This window comes from Myotis daubentonii, chromosome 3 (genome assembly GCF_963259705.1).
Source record: "Myotis daubentonii chromosome 3, mMyoDau2.1, whole genome shotgun sequence".
Lineage (NCBI taxonomy): Eukaryota > Metazoa > Chordata > Mammalia > Chiroptera > Vespertilionidae > Myotis > Myotis daubentonii.
This window is the reverse complement of record NC_081842.1, coordinates 48,870,060-48,886,940: the sequence shown is the minus strand read 5'-3', so window position 1 is coordinate 48,886,940 and position 16,881 is coordinate 48,870,060. Positions and strand designations below refer to the sequence as shown.

The following is a 16,881-nucleotide window of genomic DNA, read 5'->3' as shown; positions in this document are numbered from 1 at the left end:
CTAGAGAAAAAAGAGCCAGGGGAGAAAGGAGAGGGAGCAAGCACAGCTCGGGAGCACTTGGCGTTCCCAATCCCACTCAGGTAGTCCCCACACCGCGCTGGACCTTTCAGCCCAGAGCACCTTGGCCAACCGGACTGAAACCGCCAGGGGGCGCTGCGCCGCGGCCCGCCTGGGCGGGGGGCGGAGCTGCTTTAAAATGCGGTGCCCCGCAGGTTGGCGTCTCATTCCCTGAGCCTGGGAGCAGCCACAGCTTCTCGCACCCCGACTCCAGCGCCAACCCGGACCTAGAATCTCTCCAGTAGCGCCGCAAGGAGCAGGACTCCCCGCAAAAACTTCCCCCGCGCGGCTCCGCCACCCCCCGGGAGCCCCGACGGAGCCTCTGCAAACTCCACCTGCTGCACCTGCGATCCCGGAGCCAGCCAGGGCGCCCGAGCGAAGCATGGCCAACGCGGGGCTGCAACTGCTGGGCTTCATCCTGGCCTTCGTGGGCTGGATTGGAGCCATCGCCAGCACTGCGATGCCCCAGTGGAAGGTTCACTCCTATGCGGGCGACAACATCGTGACAGCCCAGTCCATCTACGAGGGGCTGTGGATGTCCTGCGTGTCGCAGAGTACCGGGCAGATCCAGTGCAAAGTCTACGACTCCTTGCTGAACCTGAACAGTGAGTGCATTCCCCTCCCCCACAGCCGGGATCCAAGCCCCCAGCCCCCAGAGATTCCGTTCAGGCTAGAGGCTATCAGCTGGTTCTGTTATGTGATTCCAAGGTTATCAGTCTTCAGTTTATCAAGTCATTCGATCATGAGAGGAAGTAGAAAGAGCTGCGCTTTGGGAAAAGGGAGGTCCAGGACTAAGCTCTAGTTTTGCCTCTAATTCCCTGGGTAACACTTTTTCTCCTCCTCTAGGTGTGGTTTCATCTAAATTCCAATGAGCTGGGGTGGAGATTGAGAGGTGTGGGCCAAACTCTGACCTGAGTTCTCAGGCCTCCCCTGGATATTCGGAGATTCTCTGTGAATTGAAGAATGGTAGGGTGTAGACAAGAAAATAGCATGCCTTGAAAAGTTTGGAGCCTGGTAGTTTCTCATATTACTACATGGAGTGCCCCAACTTAGTGCTTCTACTTACATTAAAGTTGGAATCTTTTGTTTCTTTTGATATTTAAGATGCAATAAGTGTGGGGGGCCCCTTTGCACCCCGTTTCATGACTTTTTGAAGAAGCCTCTTGAGATTTCCCTGAAGGTTGGGGATCTTCAGAGGAAGCAGCATTTGTAGGTTATTTTGGAAAGTGAAGGTTACTCATGGCAGGTAGGAAAAGGAAGACAAAAAAGAAAAGTTCTGAATAACCTCCCATCATAATCTGAAGGGAAGAATGAAGATACTGAAGCAAAATGCCATTAAGGAGATACAGCAGAGATCAGCTGGGGGAAGAAAAATATAGCAAAAAGAAGGGGTGGCTCTTCTCTCCAAATTTCCACATTCCACAAAGGATGTTCTCTGTAATGGGTGTTTGCTTCTTACTTCTGTCAAGGTGGAAAGCATTATGTAGAGAGAAATATTCCTAAGGATAGCAGGGAGAAAAGATGACAAATGGCTTCCCCCTCCCTTTATTATTTTTTAAATAAAGGCCTTTGAGTGCCTCGTCTAAAACTCATTAGATTCCCACTTACCTAGGTAACACCAATTTATGCCTGTAGTAACTTCCTTGAGATATTACATTAGTTGTCATGTAGCATGTGTCTGTTATGCCCTTGAACTAACTTGAAGAAAAGCTTCCTTTGTTTTTGCCTAGATCAGCGGTTCTCAACCTGTGGGTCGCGAACCTTTGGCAGTTGAACGACCCTTTCACAGGGTCGCCTAAATACATACTGCATATCAGATATTTACATTATGATTCATAACAGTAGCAAAATTACAGTATGAAGTAGCAACGAAAATAATGTTATGGTTGGGGGTCACCACAACATGAGGAACTGTATTAAAGGGTCGCGGCATTAGGAAGGTTGAGAACCACTGGCCGAGATAAACAAGTTTACCCACTGGCCCCTTTATGGGCTGAGGGTGAGCAGTGTTGTCATTGCTCAAGTTTATTTCAGTTGCTTTGTTCACCTCCCTCATGTGGTTTTGTAAGAAGCCATATACTTGAGGGTTATTGAATTTTTTTTAAATGCCTTGAGCACCTGTGGAATCTGGTTACTCACTGTGTATGGTGGTTTTCAGTGTTGTCATTTTAGCTTTTCAAAGTTCCCATTCTAGGACTTCTTTATGCCAGATATAACAAGTATATTAGATATGCTCCTTTGTATAATCACCGAATCTCCCCGTGGAAAGATAATACATGTAAGGAAATGGTGTCAGGAATTTGGGGTGTCGTGTTGAGGCATTGGCAGCTGGAGAAGGATCGAAGGGTAACTCTAGAGAGGTCTCTGATTCTTCTGGTCAAAATAGTTCATTTTCAACATGTTTAAATAGGTCTCTTTAACTTCGTTAAATGACCAATGGAAGCAGATTGATTCACATTGCAAATACTCAACCAGGCCATCCCTACCGATGATAACATGACAAAATGTTTTCTTTTCTTTTATTCTTAGTTACTAAAGCTATTACAGTTTTTGAAGTTGTGGTGGAAGAATTAAAACAACATCCTCCTCATCTCCCCACTACACATTTTGGAGATTTCTACCTGATAAATATATATATATATATTTAAACTCCAGATCAGATTCCTCTTTTCGTTTTGGTTAAAGCCAGAGATTATTCAAGGTGGGGCTGAGGCCTTTCTCTCAAAACCAATTCCCAGAAGAGGGAACTTTGACTCACAGGCATTCTCCCCAACCTGCAAATGACTCATACGATGCCTTTGGATGGAGTCCAGAGAACCCGTCTCCATTCCTCCACCTGGGCAGTGGTGCTCACGCCCACCTGATGTGAAGACCTGGGTGGTGATTCACTGACTGGTTTTGGTAGAGTTCTGTCACCTCTGAATGTGAACAGGATTATCTGTATGTATACGTAGTCTTCCTTGTAAAAAGTGGCATTCCTCGAAGTGATTTTAGGTGAAAAGCTTGGCTAGAAGTTTCCTGAAATTGAACATTGTTCTCTTTGTCAGTGGAGCCTACTTGGCATCTTAGTGTCAAGATACAAGGATGTATCAAGGCCGAAGCACAAGACACGTTAAGATCCCTTGTTGTCCTGCTCTAAATAGTGTAAGCTGTATAAAGAATATTTCCAAAAGTGTCTAAAGAGATATAGTGTGCTCAAAACAATGTAGGAAATGAGACACAGGGTGTGTTTTTTATTTAAGTGGTTCTTGCAAAGCAGTTTATGAAAATGTACCTGAGACACTCCCTGGGGAAACAAATGTTGCACTGTGCATTGTGATTTTGGACTGGCAATCCCATCTGCAGTGCGTGACATTTACTGACATTGATGACTCCTGCAGCTGAAAGTTGGAATATACAAGAGAGAGTGACAGATGCAGTTAGAGTAGGTTTTTCTGGAGTATGCTGTACATCTTGTCTTGTTTTAACCCAATTTTCAAACGTTTAGCAAGCTAGTATCTGGTTTATGTGCTTAGTTAACTGCTGGTTCTTGCTTGGCTTTAATAGCTAGGGCTTTCCAAAGACTGGGTTTCCCCAGGAGGCTGCATGGTAGGAGGTGTCTAAGCAGAGAAATAAGTAAGCATTTTGTAGGAATGTTGTAGGCAAAATACAAGCACCAGACAAATGGGAGGTTAGACTAGACTCTCTTAAGTCACATCCAACTGTTGGATTCTGTAATTTGTTTATAAGCTCCTCTAACCTGCTCAACTTGCTTTGCATGAATCCACATGTGTGTAGGAGTGCTTAATGAGTATTGGTTGTCGGTGAGGTTGCCCAGTACTCTCACCATGATGTCAGGCTCGATCAAAGAGACAAAATCACTAACTTGGACAGACTTTGAAGCATAGGCAGAGAGGAGGGCACCCTTCACACTTCCTCAGAGTATGCCTGCTGAACCAAGGGTGTTCAAGGAGCCATTGGTGTTCAGATCTGTTCAAGAATGTGATCGGACCTCTGGAATGATAGATGTCAAAACAAAAATCCAGGCTTGAGATCAGAAGTTCATAATTCTTTACCCTGATTTTGCACTAACCAGTCATGTGTGTAATGGTGAACCACTTGGTCTCTGTGGGCTATAGTCTCCCCAATTATAAAATAGGGCAGTGTGGGGGTGGAGTGGGGGGAATGGTGAGCTGAATCCATGATTCATTCCTCTCTTCAACAAACGTGAGCTGTCTTGCTCCTGGGAATGCAGCTAAGATGATATATAAGGTGCTAAACTTGATTTCTTCCAGTGCCAACATTCTTTGTAACTAACTGTTGTGATTGAGGGAAAAAGTTAAGTGGCACAGTTAAAGTTTCCTTGTTTGGGATGGTAAGTGGCATAGAGGAAATATAGAAATATAAATGTAATTGTGAGGCAATTACTCAACGGAAGGAAACAAGAAAGGGAGGAGGATGAGAGGAAAGAACGAAGGGAGGGAGGGAGGGGGAGAGAGAGAGAGAGAGAGAGAGAGAGAGAGAGAGAGAGAGAGAGAGAGAGAAGGAGGGAGGGAGAGAGAAGGAAAAGAAAAGGAAGAAGGAAAGCAAACTAAAACTGGTTAGGACATTCCAAAAAGTGGTAAGTCCTGCCTCATTTCAGATCACTTCAGTTTCTGACAGTGCTGGTGTCCTGAGGTCACACCCAATGGCCTCCAGCTCATGCAACAATAAAATGGAAATGCTAACAATACTCTTTGAGGGAGATTTTTAACAAGTGAAAAGGCCAGGGTAGTATAGTTCTGTGATGGTCTGTGCTGAGCTCATTTAACTGCACAGGAGACTAGAACAGTTTTGCTCTAGTGACCCAATGTTCAGTTCATTGATTTCCCTATTACTTATTAAGCAACCACTGATTCAAAGAGGGACTATGTGAGAATGCAGATATACTTAAAATCTATGTTGTTTATGAAGTACACAGAGTAGCAATTTAATAATATGCCCGGTAAGTAGCATGAACAATGCCAGGCATTTAAAGAAGATTCTGCTCCTTGTATAGTAAAACTTTAGAAAATCTTTAGAAAAAAAAATCCCACTTGGCTGTGCTTGTCTTTCTACACTTAATGTTGATCAACTTAACTGTAGTGGATCAGTAATGTCTAACTCATTTCTTGTCTTGTAAGTAGAGATCTTTTTAAATATTTTTTTCAGATTATACTTTCAAGTTGCAAGTGGTAAGAACTTCATAGAGTCTTTAATCTCAAGATTATCAGTCTAGCTAAGTATAATTAAAAGACTGCCTTTTCCGTATATTGCTGAATAATGATGAGAAACAATAGTTTAGCTTCTCAAATGTTTGCTAACATTTTCTCTGCAGACAACTTTAGTCCATGATAATAGTATTATAGAGGTATCTACCAATTTAAAGGGCCAAGAAAAGAACATATTTTTTTTTAGATTTGATTTAATCAAACCAGATCAGAGTTAGTAGTCCAACGCTATACTGTACCTCCCTAGTCCAAAATTTTATTTTGTACCTTTTAAATATTTTTCTTCTCTGCCCTGCTGATCATCATTCCACTAGGAAAAACTTCCTTGGAAGCTCATAAAATTATAAATATTTTAGAAAAACATTAAAATTAAATCAGATTCAGCAAAAAGTATGAATTTTTCCTGCCTGTATTAGTTATTAGCTTTTAATGTTCTAAACTAAGTCTGGTTTTATGTAGTAAGACTTTAGCATCCCTGGGCACTCTAGGGAGGCATTTCTCAGTATTTTTTTCCCAAAGGTTAAGCTTAACACAAGATAGTAATTTTTACTGATCTTATTAGTAGAATTTTAAAGGATAAAGACATGTTCTAATTTAAATTCATTGAACACAGATAGCATGATCTGTATAGCTTGTCAGGTGCCATTTTTAGTGCTTTGGGTGGGAATATGAACAAATATCTGACCCAAGTCTTCAAGGAGCTCACAATGATATATTTTAGATATCTGACTTAGAAGATTTCCATAGACATTAATTTGAAGGATTCATCTGGTTCCAGCTTAAAACTGTGCAATTTAGATTCTATCTGCACATAAAACCCTCGTAACTTCTAACACACTTGCTTACTTTGATTTTTAAACCACTATTACATACACTCAGATAGTGAGTGTTTTGCTGTTATGATTCTCAGCCTTTTTCCTTTGTATTTGTACATCCCTCCCCCCGTCACCATCATGATAGTTAAGAATTAACCCAAATGTCTACAATGAAGCAAAATGAGATTTTGTGTTTGATGCCCATCTAGTATTGTAAAATATAAAGAAATATCCTAAGTCAATGGATGCCAAGGACATAAATGAAAATATATATATACTGCTTCACAAAATAGCACTATTGATTTATCAGATTTGTAAAAGTGGAAGAGTGAAATGGGTATGGCATGAATTAAGTGTGGATTTGTCGGGGGAGGGGGCAGAATTTAAAGGGGACAAAATCTAGCAATGAAAACTGTGAATCTTAGATCATTCCAGGTGAGTGCAAAGGGAGTTTTGAAGTAGTTCATCCATGTGTGCTCCCTGCCTGCATGGCTTTATCCAGACCTGACTCATGAGACTGAGGCCCATAGACTCCTCATGAAGAACATCTTGTGATCCAAGTGCTCAGACCTGCCAGACTGGTGGCCTGCTGTTTTTACGTGAAACACACACCAGAATGATTATTATGGAAGCTGGGTTTGGTTTGAGGCCCCACAGCTCCAACAAAGTGGAAAGCTTGGAGAGAGATCAGAGAAAGAAACAAAAGTGATGAATAAAGAGTCAGGAAATGGAGTATTCACGAGAAAACAAAGTGGAGGTGGCTGACAAGTGTAGGAGCCTAAGCATATTTGAAGGGCTAGCATAGGAAAAATGTTGACTGTGCCCTCTATACCAAGGGTAAACATCCCATCACCCCTTCTTTAAGACCGTCCAGTGACTTCTTATTATACTTAGAATAAACTCCGAACACTTTACCCTACCTTGCAAAGCCCTGCCTGATTTATACCTCTGTGCACTTTGCTAAACCCTCCTCATTTTACTTTCCACATCCTATCATCCGCCAGGAGGGTGACCAGCTGTCCCTGTTGGTGCAGGATTGAGGGTCTTCCCTGGATATAGGACAGGTAGTTTTATTTTTATTTTTCAGTTTATTTTTTATTGTTGAGAGTATTGGAGATGTCCCCCATTTCTCCCCTTTGGTCCCCTCCCCCCAGTCCCTGCCCCACACAGGCCTTCACCAAACTATTGTCTGTGTAGCACAAGTAGTTGTAAAACCAAGATAGTCCCAAGTAAATGGACCCCAGGTCACCCTATCCTGCCACGTGGATCGTCTCCTCTGCCAGTATTCCTTCGCTTTAAATGATTGCCTTCTGAGTGGAATTTGAAATCTGTGTGTGTATAAGAGTTTAGATATTTTATTTTCATTCTCATTCTTAGTAATGATTGCCTTTGCAAAAAACGTTTGGTAAATCAGAAGGAAAGACACACCTAATGGTGGAGTCCTTGGTACTTTCCTCTTCACACCACAGTGGAATATGTGTTTTGATTCAGCAGCTCTTATACCACAGTGGAATCTTAAGATAAGTGTGTAGGTAGGGTGCATGTATACCCACACACACACTTATAAGGAGGGGTGAAAGGGAGTGTCTCTGGTTTGCCTTTTAATTAAATCAAGTAAAAATGTATTTTGGCTTCCAAAATATCTCTCAAATACAGAAAAAAAATACCAAAAAAACACAAAAACATTTGCTACTTCTTAGATAGAGGTTACTGTGATTTTATCAGAGATTGGTTATGGCTGGAATGGAAATAATTAAAAAAAATAAAAATTGAATGATGTTTTAGATCTTAGTGTTAATTAGGATTGGTAATTCAAGGTCTCAGCTCTGAAAATACTAAGACTGAGCCTAGGTCTCAATTAGACAACGAGATATAAAACCTTTCTATCATGTCAGACACTTTTGAAGAGCATCAAGAAGTCAACTAACCAGTTTTTCTCAGTGGATAGAGCATCAGCCTGTGGACTGAAGAGTCCTGGGTTCGATTCTGGCCAAAGGTACATGCCCAGGTTGTGGGCTTGATCCCCAGAGAGAGGCATGTAGGAGGCAGCCGATCAATGATTTTCTCTCATCATTGATGTTTCTATCTCTCTCTCTCTCCCTCTTGCTTCCTCTCTGAAATAAAAATATATTTTTTTAAAAAGAAGTCAGTTGTTCCAACTCCCTGATAAGAGATACCATCATTCACACTTTACATGATAGAATCATGGTCCCAAAGAATAATAAGTAGCTTACTGAAGATAGCATGGTTTGGTTTGATGTAAATAGTATTTATATATGCAGAAATACTTGTCACGTGTGAGCACTGCCAGTGAGATAATGATCTTTATGTGGAGGAAGTAAATCTAGAATTAATCAAACTCATCTTGCCAGCATAGTTTCAGTTTATTTTCTTTAAGTCTGTGCCTTTATGCCACAATGATGGTGCCATGGTTTTACCCTTTAGGAAACATCCTGGCATAACCTCGGCCCCCTGCCCCCATCTGTGTGATCATGACTTAGTTTGCAATGACAATAACAGGAGATCAGAAAATGAATGGAACCCTGAGAAATGCTCCATTGAATTATTGTCTGCTATTTGACAACATGACAATGAAAACAGTCATGGCGATAGCTCTGAATATGAATCCACTATGTTCTAAAGTAACATGGGAAAGGTTATTTAGTTTTGTTCTAAGAAAATGACACTCATATTCCCCAAACTCACCTCAGTCACTTGAGATACAAATGCTGTTTATTCAGCCATGATAATCAATGAGAAATTCATTTCTTATCTTCCCAATTCACCTCTGTCTTTTCTGAAGCCTGATGCCTAGGGTATAAAGCTGTTGACTATTACCAAGATATATTAATTAATATTATAAATGGTTTAACATTAAGGATAAAACATATGATTATATTTCAAAATTAAAATACTCCATTAGTAAGGATTAAAGATGTATTAGATCAGCTAACCCTATTGAACCAGATCATTATTTTTCCAGAGGAATTTGACTTTAATGTTGAAAACATAAGATGTTAGAGCCTAAGGGCTTCTTATCCATTATCCAGCCAGTTGTTGGGTTTTCTAGAGAAGAAACTAAGCTGCTTACCTACAGAAACATCACTAGAACTGGGATCTCCTGACTCCCAGTTTAAATTTCTTTCTTCAATACAACATTGAAATATACTTGGTCTTCTACCACTCTTCTCTTATTGGTCTATATATGATTAATTTTACATGTTCTAAAATATTTTCTGCCAGGCACTTTGCAAGCAACCCGTGCCTTGATGGTGGTTTGCATCCTGCTGGGACTAATAGCTATCTTTGTGGCCACGGTTGGCATGAAGTGTATGAAGTGCCTGGAGGATGATGAGGTCCAGAAGATGCGGATGGCTGTCATTGGAGGCGTAATATTTCTTATTGCAGGTAAGACAGGCCCTGCCCCTCTTTCTAAACTGTCTCTGGCATGGTTTTATCTTACTAAACTATCTCTGGCACGGTTTGAGATTTAGCTTTCCATTTCCTTAGACAATGTTGGATTTCTTGCACATGAATTGATTTATTTCAGTCCTTTTTAAATCTGAAGACATGGAAACCTTAAGTCCAGCTGACTTTCACATTCTCAAAGAGGAACCAAATGAAAATTTGAGATCTGTGTTCACAGTGAACAGGTCTATTATTCTTTCTGGTTTCAGTTGCCAACCGGTTTATTAGAACCAGTTTCCCCAGGTGAAGAGCAAGCTCTCCTATCTAGCAAACCCTAAGGAACAACTCTATTTACATAGAAAATTTTCATGGCATCCCCACAGACAACATATGGCAAGGATGGGGAGTAGTAAGAGAGAATATAAAGAATGTGTGAATCAAGTAGGTGTGTGAGGAATGGATGGGGTTGGAATTATTAGAGGAAAATGAGAACATCATTTCAGTTGGGTAGATCTAATTCCAAAATAAACAGGATGTACCCATAGGTCAGTGAAGAGAAAGGCCGATTAGAGTGGAGGTAGAAGGTGGCATGGAGTGGAGGTAGGAAATTGGGTTAAATGAATTAAGAATGAAAACAATACAGAGAGGCCTTGAAAAAGACCAATATATATTTGTTGACTTACTGAAGTATTGCTTAATGAGTTAGATATGTGACCTTTAAGAAAATGAGAACCAGAGAAAGGCATGGCAGTTCCATTTTAGTGTTATAATAAGCTTATTTTAAATAAGATTGCATGTATGTGTATAAAATAGTATTTAATATATAGTCTATTTTTGAAGTAAACTATTATATACTGTACATAATATAGCAGTCTATTGGTTTGAAATGACACCAATGACATAATCTACCATTAGGAGAAACCAGAATTAGACTTTCTTTTCTCATTTCCTCTTTGACAAAAAACCTTGTAAGGGCCTTTGCCCCAGAATGATATTGGATTTAACCAATAATGAAGAGTGACTGTGGCTTTGCTAAAGATTTGGCTAGTTGAAAGTCACCAGTCTTTCAGTTTTCCACATTAGCCCTCCCACCCCTCTGCAAAAAAACCACACACACACCCATGGATGGTGCTTTAATTCCCAAAAGTTTAATTTTACATCAAAGGCTAGGAATAAATTTACTGCTTAGCACCCTTCCGTTGCTTACCTTTTTGTAACTTCCCTGAATGATTGCATCACTCCCAGTTCAGTTTAGTAAGGGATTTCCTAGGGAGTGAGGGTCGAAAGTTCCAAAGTAGTCTCATGATGCATCTGAACAGCCAAAAGCACTCATGTTTTCTGTCAAGTATTAGAGGAAATTAACTTGGACACATTTTTTTTTTTTTTTGAGGTGGAGGAAAATGGAGCATTGAAAAATTTAATCTGTCTATATTGATGGTTTATTAGAATTACTATGAAAGTTATTTAATTTATTTGGATTAGAAACATCAAGATATTTTATACTTGTTTTAAATGATAGAATGAATTATTTTGATTAAGTAGATTCTTTGGTATTACTAAAATATGAAATAAATGGAAAGCTGGGAGTGTGCTGTATACATTTACCTGTTGTGGCACATCTCAAGGCAATATCTGGCAGGTCTGGCCAGTGGAACAGTAGGAATTTGGGTGGTCTGGACCATTCTGAGACAGTTTCTGCTCTTCCCTGCTACCTAGCCACTTACTATCCTTTTGATCCTACAGAAATGTAAATTTTGCTCTTTGGTCAAGAAGAATATAGAAGGGTTTTCATTTCCCCTTTTTCAAGTGACTCATCTATAGTAATAAGGACATTGGTTTTATGAAAAGTAGTTTAGTACACTAATGTGTAACAATATCTTTGAAGATCATAAATGACATGAACCTCCTGAATTGTTTCCAAAAATGCTTTATTGGTGCCAGTGACCTTGAACTATAAATGAATAAGATGACAGAGTACAACCTGTGCCTAACTCTGACCTAATGTTTTGGTCTGTCTTAACAGAATACTTGGAATAAAACAGGTCTTAACTTCTAATGTCTCTAAATAAAAATTGTCTAAAATTGACTAAATTCAAAATGTCAGCATTATTGGCGAGATTTAATTCTTGTAATGGGCTGTATATTTAATTCTTATCAATGTAATGGACTGTATATTTATGCTCAGTGTTCCATAATGATTAACAGCCTTTTGTTTTTAATTTCTCTAGGTCTAGCTGCTTTAGTTGCCACAGCATGGTATGGCCACAGAATTGTTCAAGAATTCTATGACCCCATGACACCAGTCAATGCCAGGTAAGGCTATTCATGTGTAAAATAGCTTGTTTTCTGAGAAAATACTCTTTTTATGTTCTGCAAAGTCCAGCTAGTGTCACAGCTTCCCAGATTTGCTTTCTGGAATTTTATGTCAAACTTAAAAATAATTTGAATGGCCTGTGATGCATGTTAAAATAAGTTTGATAATTGCTTTAACCGCCCATATGAATGATAGAACATATTTGAGGTAGAAAAGTTGTAAGCTTTATATTTTGCAACTGTGTGTTGGGCCTTTTCTCTTGTTTTCTTTTTAATATTAATAAATTTGAAATGTACTTTTTGAAGTATAGTGTGATGCTTACAACACTTAATTTTGATTATTTGTCGCTAACACACAGCTTATGATTGAAAAAATAGTACTTACTACTCTATGCCTTAATGAATAATACTTCATTCTCATTAGTTTGACTTTATTTATGAAAAGAAGTTTATTTATGAAAAAATAAGTTTTGATACTACTTTGAAATTTTCTGTTCCACTACAACAATAAAATTGACTTTCCAAAGGTCAACTTTCTTAATATTGCAAGTTGTGGAAGTTCAAGGGCTGATTCCTGGCTCTCATGTAACAGCACTCTTTGATCAGGGACAAGGCTCTTTGTCTCACTGCGTTCATGTCTTTAAAGCCTAATAACTACATTCGGAGTCAGGATGTTAAGATGTAATTATTGTTTGTGAGTGTCAGGATGAATAGATGAAAAATCCCAGTGGTTGGATAGATAAGGTGTGATTCTTTTTATATAATCACCCACATACAGGAGGATACACAGTGCAATGATTGTGTTGGAGCCCTTCCCATAAGATTTACAATGTAGGGACAGAGACTGCTGGAGGTCAATAGGCTAACATTTAACTAGTAATGGATGTGAAGAGCAGTTTATAAATTGCTAGGCACGGTACACATGTTATTTTCATGTCTCAGATGATCCTGAAAGGAGTCCAGTAAGGAAGATTGGATTATCCCCCTTTAAGAGAAGCAGAAACTGCGGCCGAAAAGTGAAATTACTAGCACATGATTGCAGCAGTTGAGAGTTTTGCATTTGGATCCGAACCCAGGCCTCATAATTCTAGATATAGCTTTCTCTACTTTTGTTGTCTACCATCAGACACAGATCCTCTCCCCAAGAGTCTGGCTTAATTCATCCACTTAGATCAGCTTAATCTAGAATGCTCCATGGATTGCTTAGAAGTCTTTTTTCTAAACCATAAATTTCATATTTCAATGTTTATAGGTACCTGGGATAAACTATTAAAAACTCTAATGGATGCCCTGGCCAGTTTGGCTCAATGGATAGAATGTTGGCCCATGGATTGAAGGGTTCTGGGTTTGATTCCGGTCAAGGGCACATTCCTTGGTTGCAGGCTCAATCAAGGGCGTGATGTGTCTCTCTCACATCGATGTTTCTCTGTCTCCTCCTCCTCCCTTCCACTCTCTCTAAAAATCAATGGAAAAATATCCTCATGTGAAGATTAACAACAACAACAAATAAAAACTCTAATGGTCTAGCACTTTAGGAGTTTCTTTATACTAGTAGAATATGGTTGCTATGTGTTGATAGCATGACTTGTTAAGCTTGAGCCTAGAAATCATAGTTCAAACCTGACTCCTAAAGTATAAACAGATGCTTTACAAGTCTCTTACATATGGAAAAGTCTTTGGAAATATTTGTGCAATTGACCTGGTGTTGCATGCTGTATTGCCTGATCTACTATTGCAAATTGTCAACAACTGTAATGTAAACATTCTTGTGTGTGCAAGCACAAACCTGAAAGTACTTCCCCCAGGAATCATGGGGGATTGTTTTTAGTGGGAAAAAAAAAAAAAACATAATGAGATTTCTAATTACATTAGAAAACTTTCCAGTGATTCATTGATTAAGCAAATGCGTTATCTTTTCCTCTCAGGTATGAATTTGGTGCGGCTCTCTTCACTGGCTGGGCTGCTGCTTCTCTCTGCCTTCTGGGAGGTGCCCTACTTTGCTGCTCCTGCCCCCGAAAAACATCTTACCCAACACCACGGCCCTATCCCAAGCCTGCACCTTCCAGTGGGAAAGACTACGTGTGACACAGAAGCAAAACGAGACAACCCTGGAACGAATAGAAAATGGACATTGAAATACTATGATTGACTTTAATACCTTGAACTTTGACTATTGTCATCTGAACTGCGGTGTTATTAAAAAAGAAAACTACACATTTTTTAAAAGTACCCATTGCTAAAAATGACTAAGTCTTATCTCCTTTCCTTAATACAGGAGGGAAGCCTTTTCCATGTGTATTACTGCTTCCCACTGAGTAATCATCTTAAATGTGGGGAGGGGTGCTCCTTAATTATAGATATGTATATAGACATGTTTTTCTATAAAAAATTAGTTAGTAAAATCTCTTATTATGTTGGCATCAACATAGTTGAAACATATCTAAAATATATATATATATTTAAGTCTATATTGATTAAATAAGCAGTTTCTTTGGTTTTTGCCTCTTCTTTCTATATGTACACATATATAATAGGTCAGATATCATTTACCCTCCTTAATCAGCTTTTAGTGTCTTTGACATAAGACCTAAACTACTAAGCAAGTATAAATTCTTTCCATTCCTCACATGTGCCCTTTTCACGTAATTATTTTCCTTTTTTTTTTTTTTTTACCATGATCTTACAACACTTGCTTTGTCATCAGTCAATCATTCTTCATGCCTTTATTTGTTTTGGTTTTTTTTTTAATAGGTTGGGCTTAAACTTTTAAACCTAGCAACATATTTCCTAAGCATATTATTTAATTTCTAAAATCAATAAGTTTCTCTTATAACTCAGAGCTTTGGGGGCAAATCTTTCTGCATGGCCAGATGATATACTCCCGTTGACCTTCCCACCTCATCTCTGCATTCTGACCTGTTACACTGTTGTTTGCTTTGAAAATATTTGCCTTTTTGAGCAAGTGTGTGCTGCTTTCCCAGTGTTGTAACACAATTTCATTGATTGAATTTTTAAGGTATTTATTTACCGTTGTATCCCTCCAAACTACCTTTTCCGCCCCCTCTCTCCTCAGCTATATGCTTTCTCATACACAATTATCATATAGTTACCTGTTCCCAGAGAAATATGTTCTGTTTTTCTGCATGAAGTGCTAGATTTTCTGTAGTGATAATCTGGTGACAAATATTCTCTCTGTAGCTGTCAGCAAGTCACTTATTCTTTCTCCTCTTTTCCCATCTGTTAAATTGAGATAATGATACTTAACTATCTGGTGGAGGTGGTGTGACTATTAATTAGTTGGTGTTATGCTCATTCTTTAAACATGAAATATGTCTGAGTAGTGTTTTTATTTGCTCAATTGGTGGTTAGAACTCATTGAACCAAACCTGCACACGCCTTCACACTGTTTGTATCTTCCTTTCCACTCCAGTCCATTTCCTTTCTCTCAGCTGCACCAATCATGTTGGTGGGACTCTGTCCCATTTTAACAATTGCTCTTAGTTTTCCAGTCAGTGGAAAATGCTCCTTTACTGAGCAAGATGATGTAATGAAAAGGGAGTTGTTGTTGGTGTCTGGAGACCTGATTTGAGTCTTGGTGCTATCAATTACTGTCTGAGTTGGCCTAGATTTATTGTTTCATCTGTAAAAAAGGGATTGTGATTCCTGGCCTGCCTACCTCACAGGGTTTTTGTGGGAATCTAGTAAGATAGAATATGTGCAAAAGTGGTTTGTAAGGTGAAAAGTGCTATAATAAAGGAAAGAAGTAAGGATTTTAAGTGCATAAATTTGGGATTACTTTTCAAATGACTGAAAAGATAAATTTTAAGGAATGGGTTTCTTGCCATAACCAATCTCTCAAGTAATGAGACACTATAGAGAAATTCAGCTTACTAAATGAAGTGGATTCTAAGGAAGTCGGGTTCTTCAGTGTGGCCTGATGCTTTTTTTGTGGCTAAGCTTTTTTCCTCTTAAGAATGCAGACTTAACCTATGACAAGTCTGCAGTCGTAGTGGGTAAAACAGAAGTGTGAGTATTGGCAAAGCCAAAGTATGGAAGGTTTTTTGAATTATAATAACTTGCAAGGATATTCAAGGTGAATATTCGTTAAGTGATGCCTTCTGACTTAGTGCTGTTAGGTAATGCTAACACTGATAGGTTTGTTTGGGAATGGTCATTCATAGTGAAACCACATAGGAAAGTTATCCAGAGGATTGTATCATTATCATGAGGATTTGAACCTAGTAACTTTCAGTCTTCCAACCTGAGTCTATGCTTCAGTATAACTCAGCCTTTGCAACATACATAAATCCTAACAATGTGCGAGTGTAAACGCATGTGGTTTACTAGTTGCTAAATTCTGCAAAAACAATCTATAATCCAAAATCACCACCATGATTGTTACACCAGAAGTTAGTCAATTTTGATATTTTTGTATTCCGTTACTGTACCTTACACAAACCCAATGAATATTTTGGGATTTTGTAATGGAAATTTGTATAAAGCATTATTCTTTTCCAATAATTGTTGGGTGTTTTTTTAATAAAAACATAGATCCTTGGCTTGTTTTTCTAATTATTATTTCAAGATTGCCATGCTTGGAAGAGAAGAGGACTTGGGATAGGATCTGCCTCAATCTAAAAGCTTTGGGCCTCTGGGTCATCTTTCACATATTTGAGTGACTCCCTCTGTTAGAATGCCCTGTTTCTCTCAAACTAAGTTCCTTCACCATCAAAGCTGGTGATAAGGGAGGATGCCAAAAGAAGTTAATTAATGTTCCTCAACCGAAAAAGGGGCCATACTGTAATGAAAGGCTGAATGATCACATAACCAACTGAAGCACCCTGCAAGCTTCAGGGGGTTGTGCTCCTCACAAGGTGGAAGAGTGAAAGATTCATTATAGTTTTTGTAACAATTACAGTCAAAACTACCTCTTAAGAAAGCAAGTGATGAAATGAATTCACTGGTAGTCTAAAAATATCAGTAATTGATAGAGCCTTAATTATAGGCTCTCCCTGGGCAATTTTCACAGTAAAGATGGGTCTGTAAACAAAGGATTGTAG

The 16,881-nt window shown here is 39.0% G+C and overlaps 1 protein-coding gene across 1 annotated transcript; it reads left to right on the top strand.

Annotated features, from left to right (window-relative positions):
* The first annotated feature begins 214 nt into the window (after positions 1-214).
* Positions 215-16,379, top strand: CLDN1 (claudin 1). Its single transcript, XM_059687379.1, has 4 exons — positions 215-662; positions 9,344-9,508; positions 11,737-11,821; positions 13,747-16,379. Exons 1-4 carry the CDS (start codon positions 440-442, stop codon positions 13,904-13,906), a joined length of 633 nt encoding a protein of 210 aa, XP_059543362.1. The 5' UTR covers positions 215-439; the 3' UTR covers positions 13,907-16,379.
* The last annotated feature ends 502 nt before the right edge of the window (positions 16,380-16,881 follow it).

Excerpts from the sequence above, each read along its gene's own strand:
- CLDN1 (XM_059687379.1), top strand. The coding sequence starts at position 440 with ATGGCCAACGCGGGGCTGCAACTGCTGGGCTTCATCCTGGCCTTCGTG. Across the intron at positions 663-9,343 it reads CTCCTTGCTGAACCTGAACA|GCACTTTGCAAGCAACCCGT; the intron begins GTGAGTGCATTC and ends ATTTTCTGCCAG. Across the intron at positions 9,509-11,736 it reads CGTAATATTTCTTATTGCAG|GTCTAGCTGCTTTAGTTGCC; the intron begins GTAAGACAGGCC and ends TAATTTCTCTAG.